Source organism: Anguilla rostrata, chromosome 13, assembly GCF_018555375.3.
Source record: "Anguilla rostrata isolate EN2019 chromosome 13, ASM1855537v3, whole genome shotgun sequence".
NCBI lineage: Eukaryota > Metazoa > Chordata > Actinopteri > Anguilliformes > Anguillidae > Anguilla > Anguilla rostrata.
The window spans coordinates 7591339-7600791 of NC_057945.1; the positions used below are offsets into that span (position 1 = coordinate 7591339).

General features: G+C 49.7%; 1 protein-coding gene across 1 annotated transcript; it reads left to right on the top strand.

The window, feature by feature from the left end:
• The first annotated feature begins 2060 nt into the window (after positions 1 to 2060).
• LOC135238286 (uncharacterized) lies at positions 2061 to 6460 on the top strand. Its single transcript, XM_064306062.1, has 3 exons — positions 2061 to 3089; positions 5894 to 6140; positions 6444 to 6460. Exons 1-3 carry the CDS (start codon positions 2061 to 2063, stop codon positions 6458 to 6460), a joined length of 1293 nt encoding a protein of 430 aa, XP_064162132.1.
• The last annotated feature ends 2993 nt before the right edge of the window (positions 6461 to 9453 follow it).

Consider the following 9453-nt stretch of genomic DNA (forward strand, 5'->3'; position numbering starts at 1 on the left):
TTCCTGCTGATTCCTTTATATGTCACTGCTATAGAAACCACTCCCCCCCTCGACTCAGACTCACTGAACTCAGCCTCCCAGTAACAGCGCTCACACACACTCTCTCTGCACACAACCTGGGGCTCGTGCTCAAATCTCTCTGGATGATCAGGATATGGCTGCTCCCCTCTCCACCATGTGTGTGTCACCTTCCTGTTCCCCTCAGACAGAGACAGCTCTCTGTTCGCTGTGTTTGGATCCAGTGTGAGCTGGCAGCCGTCTGCACACCAGAGACATTAATGAGATTAATTATCATTATTAATATTCACCTCTTAATGTGTGTGTGAGAGAAAGAGCTGTGATAGTACCTGTGTGTGTGTCTGTGTACATGTGTGTTTCTGTTTGTGTGTTTATGTGAGTAAGAGAGAAGTCCCTCACACACACACACACACACACACAGCAGAGTGTGTATCTATGGAAAGTGTTCTGTGTTGATACAAACTCACATTTCCTGGGTCCTGGTTTGGTCCTGTTCTCTCCTCCATGGTCCACACTGTAAGAACAGCAGAACAGAATTCTGAATTTTAACAATCCTTTATTTCCACTCTCAACACACCAATGACATCACGTAAATGAAAACAAAGAAAAAAACACAAATCTGTCACAAAGGAAACGTATTCCATTCCTTCACCCCATTCCATGTGCAAAAATAGCTCCCCTCCCTCCACTGAACATAAAACACCCATAACACACACACTCTGAAACACACTCAGGTTGTCCATTGCTTCGTAATACTGAAACTCCACCACCACTGTGTCCCTGATCAAACCCCAAACTACAACAGCCACATCTTGCCAGTCCCCTCCACCAATCATATTTTTCCCACTTATAGAAACTGCCATTTTAGCCCTGAAATGAAATAAATTAGCTGCCACTTATCTGTCTTTGATTGTATGGGAAACCAAGGATAAAATAAATAAACTTCCCAAAAAAGAAGAGAGAGGCTGAAGTCTGGCACACCCAGAAAAACTATGATAAACAGTTTCTCTCTCCATACAGAAAGGACAATGGTGGGATCCTGCTGGGTTCATCACAGAAATAAAACTATTTACTGCAGTGATCCCGTGCAGCACCCTCCACTGTAGATACCCAACCCTCTTGGGTAACGCTGGTTTGTACAGTGCCCTCCATGCCCTCCAAACCCTTCTGTTTGTGTGTGTGTGTGTGTGTGTGAGGTGCAGTGTGGAAACTCTCTGTACTTACAGCAGTGTGAGTGTGTCCAGTTTAGCAGCAGACAGCGCTCTCACTCCTGAGTCTCCTGGGTGATTGTATCTCAGGTCCAGCTCTCTCAGGTGTGAGGGGTTTGAACACAGAGCTGAAGCCAGAGAATCACAGCCTCTGTGTGTGACTCCACAGCCTGACAGCCTGCAGAGAGAAGGACACACACACACCTTACACACAATAATATAAACTAACAAGGCTGTGTGTGTCAAACACATAGCAGTGTGTTACACACATTACACACATTAATAAAAACTAACAGGGCAGTGTGTATTAAACACATAGCAGTGTCTTAACACACCTCACACACATTAATATAAACTAACAGGGCTGAGTGTGTCAGACACATAGCAGTGTGTTACACACTGTGGTAGGGTGGGCGTGGTTTTGCGTTGGCTGCAGAGAGAGAGTGGGCGGGGCGGCTCTCGGAACTCTGCGCCACGGCTGTTGGGGTTTATTAATCAGCACTGATGGTTAATTGTTTGATTGATTGACAATGTGCTGATTACCTCGACAGTGAGCCTGGACGTTTAAAAGCTGCTCGACAGAGAGAGAAGCGAGAGAACTGGAGGAGGAAGAAGAGCTGACGGGCAGTCAGCCGTGAATTGTAAATTATACATCTTGTATTGTGTATTGCGAACAGAAAGCCGCGTGGCGGCCGAAAAATAAAGAAAGACGCAGTCGCGTCCTGAAAAAGAACTTGTCTCTCTCATCTCTCAAACGAGCGGTAGCACTTGGCTTGCTACAGTGGTGGCCCGTGCGGGGGGACGGCAGGAAGAGAGAGAGAGAGAAGGTCAGAAATGGACCCAAACCGGAGCGAGACGGCGCAGCCTCTCGTAGCGCTGGCGCGGATGCTGGAGGGGATGGCCCAAATGCAGGAGCGGCAGGCGGCCGTACACGCAGAGCAGATGGAGGCTCTGCGTGCACAAGCCTCCCTCCAGACCCAGGCGCTGCGACAGCTGGCTGCCGCCGGGGAAACCAGCTCCCGGGACCCGCCGTCCCGATCCCCTCTCTGGATCCACATACTAAAAATGACCGCCGACGATGATATCCAGGCCTTCGTGGAAAGTTTTGAGGTGGCAGCGGAGGCGTGCCAGTGGCCCCACGAGGAGTGGGTTGTACACCTCCTGCCCCTTTTAACTGGGGAAGCCCAACAGGCGGCGCATGGACTGCCGCCCGGAGCCCGGGCGGATTACAAGGTTGTGAAGAGGGCGATCCTGGACCGACTGGGCTGCAGCCCGGAGGATTACCGGCGCCGGTTCCGGACGGCGAAACTGGTGGCGGAGGACTGTCCCTTCGCATACGCCCAAAGGCTAACCCACATGGCCCGGCGTTGGCTGCAACCAGAGATCCGGTCCGCCGGGGGCGTGGTGGAGCAGGTCATACTGGAACAGTTCCTGGAAGGGTTGCCGGAGGGAACGGCCAATTGGGTGCGCTGCCATCGCCCGACCAACCTAGAGGGGGCGGTTACCCTGGCGGAGGACCACCTAGTGCTATACCCCAGCGCCCAGCAGCAAGCACGGCCGGAACCGGCGCCTAGGAGGAGACCCCCTCCTCGTGCTGGCCCCTTCCCTGTCCCCCGGGCTCTGCCCCCTCCCTTTCCTCAAACTAATCCCCCCTTTTTTCCGATTCCCTCTCCAGGTCCAGGCTCAGTGGCGGGGGGCTCCGGCTCGCAGAGGGCGCCTCAGACGCTCGGACCGGGGTGTTGGCGGTGCGGACAGCTGGGTCACCTGCGCCGCGATTGTCCACTTATGGAAGTGGGGCAGGTGGTCCGGGTGGTCGGGCCGCCCACTTCCGCTCCCGATCAGGAGGGAGCGTACTGCATCCCGGTAAGGGTGCAAGGGAGTGAACACCGGGCGCTGTTGGATTCAGGGGCTATGCAGTCCCTGATCCAGCAAAACCTGGTTCGAACCGAGGCATTGGTAAAGGCACCCTGGGTTTCCATTCGGTGTGTGCATGGAGATGTGCACAAGTATCCGGTAGTACCCGTGGAAATTTGTTACCAGGGAAAAACGCATATTGTGAAGGCTGCAGTTAGCTCCCGGCTTGCGCATCCCCTAATCTTGGGTACTGATTGGGCGGGGTTTAGGGAGATTTCTAGAAACATGCTGGGGTTGCGATCACGACCGATAGGGAAGTGTGACGTGTGTGCTGTTGACGGTGGTGACGCAGGGCCGTCCGACACGGCCGGGGCGGGGAGGGACCCAGGCGAGCCTCCGGTTGAGACTCCCCGGGGTCCTGTATTCCAACCCGCGGAGGATTTCCCACTCGAGCAGTCTCGGGACGACACCTTACGCTTTGCCTATGACCAAGTGATGCGGATTGATGGTCAGCAGGTGCGCCCCGATGCAGTACTCTCTCACCCTTATTTTTCTATTATTAGGGACAGGTTGTATCGAGTGTGTCGTGACGCTCAGACCGGTGAAGAAACGACCCAGTTGTTGGTACCCAGAAACCGCCGGGAAATGGTTTTCCAGGCGGCTCATTACAACCCCATGGCGGGACACTTAGGGTATGATAAGTCACTACACCGAATAATGGCTCGGTTTTATTGGCCGGGCATTTGGGCGGACGTACGTCGGTGGTGTGCGTCCTGTCCCGAATGTCAATTAGTGAACCCCCCGGCCACCCCAAAAGCGCCGTTGCGCCCACTACCCTTAATAGAGGTTCCCTTTGACCGAATTGCTATGGACCTCATCGGGCCATTTGAACGGAGCACCCAGGGATACCGTTTCGTGTTGGTCTTGGTGGATTATGCGACCCGGTATCCCGAAGCAGTGCCGTTGCGCAATATTTCAGCTAAGAGTGTTGCACAAGCTCTGTTTCAAATTATCTCCCGGGTCGGAATCCCGAAAGAGATTCTGACTGATCAGGGCACTTCGTTTATGTCACGTACACTAAATGAGCTATACGGATTACTGGGCGTCCTCTCTATTAGAACCAGTGTATACCATCCCCAAACAGATGGGCTTGTGGAGCGGTTTAATATAACTCTGAAGTCCATGATTCGAAAGTTCATTCACGACGATAGCCGAAATTGGGATAAGTGGTTAGTCCCTCTATTATTTGCAGTGCGGGAGGTTCCCCAGGCCTCCACGGGATTTTCTCCCTTTGAACTGTTATTCGGTAGAAAACCTTGGGGAATATTGGACCTAGTTAAAGAAAGCTGGGAGGACGGTCCAAGCCCCAGCAAAAATGAGTTGCAATACGTTATGGACCTGCGAGCAAAACTCCATACACTGGGTCGGTTGTCACGGGAGAATTTGCTCGAGGCTCAGGAACGTCAGCAGAGGCACTACAATAGAGGGACGAAACTACGACAATTCTCGCCGGGAGATAAAGTCCTGGTATTACTTCCAACCTCCAGTACAAAATTACTCGCCAAGTGGCAAGGGCCCTTCGTGGTCACACGACGAGTTGGGGAGGTTGACTATGAGGTGGAGCGTGCTGATAGAGAGGGAGCGAAACAGATTTATCACCTCAATTTATTAAAAGCCTGGAAAGAGGTGGTGGCTGTTTCTCTGGTAACGGTGGATCAGGAGAGGGACGAGCTGGGGCCGGAGGTAGTAAATTCAATCAATCAGACCCCACCCCTTTCAGATAGCCACCTCTCGCCAAGTCAGAGAGCAGACCCTGCCATGTTGCAAAAACGGTTTGCGGATGTGTTTTCTCCCCTACCAGGACGCACGAACCTCATACACCACTATATCGACACCCCCCCGGGAGTAACGGTACGTTCCCGCCCCTATAGACTGCCGGAGCACAAAAAGAAATTGGTGCAGGCAGAAATAAAGGCCATGCTGGAGTGCTGGGTGTAATAGAGGAGTCCCACAGTGCCTGGAATAGCCCCATCGTGCTGGTAAGTAAGCCTGATGGCTCTATTCGGTTCTGTGTGGATTATAGGAAAGTGAATGCTGTGTCACATTTTGATGCCTATCCTATGCCTAGGGTCGACGAACTCCTGGATCGGCTGGGCACGGCTCGTTTTTTCTCGACACTGGATCTGACTAAGGGCTATTGGCAGATTCCCTTGTCTGCAAAGTGCAAAGAGAAATCGGCTTTCTCCGCTCCGGACGGTTTGTACCAATTTCGGACACTTCCGTTTGGGTTATTCGGGGCCCCAGCCACCTTCCAGCGCCTGATGGATCGGCTGCTGCGTCCGCATGCTGCGTATGCTGCTGCCTATCTGGATGATGTTATCATCCACAGTAGCAGCTGGGCACAGCATATGCGGCATGTGGGGGCGGTGCTCGAGTCCTTGAGGCAGGCGGGGCTCACGGCTAACCCAAAGAAGTGTGCGATTGGCCGAGCGGAGGTACGGTATTTGGGGTACCACTTGGGAAGTGGACAGGTGCGACCTCTGGTGGATAAAACCGCGGCGATTGCGACCTGTCCACGACCCAAGACGAAAAAAGAGGTAAGGAGGTTCTTGGGGTTGGCCGGCTACTATAGGCGGTTTATTCCGGCGTTTTCACAGCTGACCAGCCCCTTGACTGATTTAACTCGCAAAGGTGCCTCAGATCCGGTCCAGTGGACGGAGCCGTGCCAGCGAGCGTTTGAGAGGGTAAAGGAAGCCCTCTGCGGGGAGCCGCTCTTGTTCACCCCTAATTTCTCTCTTCCTTTTATCCTGCAGACCGACGCATCGGACAGAGGGCTGGGGGCTGTTTTGACCCAGCAGGTGGAGGGAGTCGACCGCCCGGTGCTGTACCTCAGCCGCAAACTATCCCAGCGGGAGGCGAGGTACAGCACGGTAGAAAAGGAGTGCCTCGCCATCCGGTGGGCGGTCGGGTCCCTGCGCTACTACCTGCTGGGTCGCCCATTCACCCTCTGTTCGGACCATGCTCCCCTCCAATGGATACCAACCCGCGAATCACCCGGTGGTATCTGGCTCTACAGCCCTTTAATTTTAAGGTGGTTCATAGGCCGGGGGCGCAGATGGTGGTGGCGGACTTCCTCTCTCGCCCCGAAGGGGGTGGGGGGGGGTCGGTCATCGGCCGGATGGCTCCCCGGCCTAAGTCGGGCGGTGGGGGTATGTGGTAGGGTGGGCGTGGTTTTGCGTTGGCTGCAGAGAGAGAGTGGGCGGGGCGGCTCTCGGAACTCTGCGCCACGGCTGTTGGGGTTTATTAATCAGCACTGATGGTTAATTGTTTGATTGATTGACAATGTGCTGATTACCTCGACAGTGAGCCTGGACGTTTAAAAGCTGCTCGACGGAGAGAGAAGCGAGAGAACTGGAGGAGGAAGAAGAGCTGACGGGCAGTCAGCCGTGAATCGTAAATTATACATCTTGTATTGTGTATTGCGAACAGAAAGCCGTGTGGCGGCCGAAAAATTAAAAAAAACGCAGTCGCGTCCTGAAAAAGAACTTGTCTCTCTCATCTCTCAAACGAGCGGTAGCACTCGGCTTGCTACACACACCTTACACACATTAATATAAACTAACAGGGCTGTGTGTGTCAAACACATGGCAGTGTGTTACACACCTTACACACATTAATATAAACTAACAGGGCTGTGTGTGTCAAACACATATCAGTGTTACACACCTTACACACATTAATATAAACTAACAGGGCTGTGTGTGTCAAACACATATCAGTGTGTTACACACCTTAACATAAACTAACAGGGCTGTGTGTGTCAAACACAAATTAGTGTGTTACACACCTTACAGTACATTAATATAAACTAACAGGGCTGTGTGTGTCAAACACCTAGCAGTGTGTTACACACCTTACACACATTAATATAAACTAACAGGGCAGTGTGTGTCAAACACATAGCAGTGTCTTAACACACCTCACACACATTAATATAAACTAACAGGGCTGAGTGTGTCAGACATATAGCAGTGTGTTACACACCTTACAGCACATTAATATAAACTAACAGGGCTGTGTGTGTCAAACACATGGCAGTGTGTTACACACCTTACACACATTAATATAAACTAACAGGGCTGTGTGTGTCAAACACAAAGCAGTGTGCTACACACCTTACAGCACATTAGTATAAACTAACAGGGCTGTGTGTGTCAAACACATATTAGTGTGTTACACACCTTACACACATTAATATAAACTAACAGGGCAGTGTGTGTCAAACACATGGCAGTGTTTACACACCCTTAAACAAAACTACATTGATAATAACTAAACACGGGCTGTGTGTGTCAAAAGTTTACCACATAATCCAGTGTGTTACCACACACTTAAAATATAAACTAACAGGCGTGTGTGTCCTGTGTGTTACACAACACATTAGACAGTGTGTGTAACACATACTGTACAACACACATTAATATAAACTAACAGGGCTGTGTGTCAAACACACATAATTACTAGTTGTGTGTGAACACAACATTACAGTACAGCTTAATATAAACTAACAGGGCGCCTGTGCTTAGATGGTGTCAAACACCTAGCAGTGTGTTACACACCTTACACACATTAATATAAACTAACAGGGCTGAGTGTGTCAAACACATAGCAGTGTGTTACACACCTTACACACATAAAATAAACTAACAGGGCTGTGTGTGTCAAACACATGGCAGTGTGTTACACACCTTAATATAAACTAACAGGGCTGTGTGTGTGAAACACATAGCAGTGTGTTATACACCTTACAGCACATTAATATAAACTAACAGGGCTGTGTGTCAAACACAAATTAGTGTGTTACACACCTTACAGTACATTAATATAAACTAACAGGGCTGAGTGTGTCAGACACATAGCAGTGTGTTACACACCTTACACACATTAATAAAAACTAACAGGGCTGTGTGTGTCAAACACATAGCAGTGTGTTACACACCTTACACACGTTAATATAAACTAACAGGGCTGTGTGTGTCAAACACAAAGCAGTGTGTTCCACACCTTACAGCACATTAGTATAAACTAACAGGCCTGTGTGTGTCAAACACATAGCAGTGTGTTACACACCTTACACACATTAAACTAAACTAACAGGGCTGTGTGTGTCAAATATATATCAGTATGTTACACACCTTACACACATTAATATAAACTAACAGGGTTGAGTGTGTCAAACACATAGCAGTGTGTTACACACCTTCTACACCTATATGTAAAATAAAATGAATCTACAATGAGCCATTATCAAACACATTTGAGTTTACACCCCACTACAGTTCAGGAAACAGGACTAATTCATTTTCTTCATTCGTGTGTAGAGTCTTATTCTTCCAAGAGGAAGAACAGGAACATGCTGTTTCAGTTCTGTGAAGTGTCTGTTTTCACATTAGAAACATTGACATCAGTGTTGTATTTAGTCACACTGGAGCCCTTTGGATTGAAGGGGTGTGTGTTTGTACTCACCCCAGTCTCTGCAGATTACAGTGTGGGTCCTCCAGTCCAGCAGAGAGCGCTCTCACTCCTGAATCCTGCAGCTCGTTGTCTCTGAGCTCCAGATCTCTCAGCTCTGAGTCAGGAGAACGCAGGACTGAGGCCAGAACATCACAGCAGCCCTCTGTGAGATTACACCAACCCAGCCTGTGGAGAAACCACACACACACACACACACAAACACACACAAATTCACAGCTGTGACACTGTGCACCGTGGCACTTGATATATATATATGTACCTACGCATTCCTGAGACCCAGACAGCCAGCGACTCCGGGCCGGATCTGCGCCGGGTCCGGCCCGGCAGTGCTGACTTCGGGCCAGAATCCGGCCCAGAGTCACTTGCTATCTGGGGATGTACACACAGAAACAGGGAGGGGGGTGTGTAAATTAAGTTCATAATACACAAAAGTCTAAGGAAATTACTGGGCTCTATTAACCTACAAAAATAATGAAACCTCAAGGTTGGGAGTCTACTGCAAGGAATTCATTGCCAAACCCTTTCCATATGATGAACTTATCTGACTTGCAAACATATTCATTTAATCTGCAAACATAAGAAACAGCATTTTTGTGGTGCACTTTACCTGACCTGACATGTTCTTCGGTCCATAAACATCTATACGTTCTAAAAACGTTCAATATTCATCGCTATGAATAGATAAATATAACTATTAATGTACACGTGAAACCCATTAGCTGAATACGTCAACTGTTATCATGATAATATTTTCTTCCTAATCTTGTAACCATCAAGTTATCAAACAATTTATGGTTAACTAATTCAGTGTTTTCGACATTCATTTTAAAATTTTCAC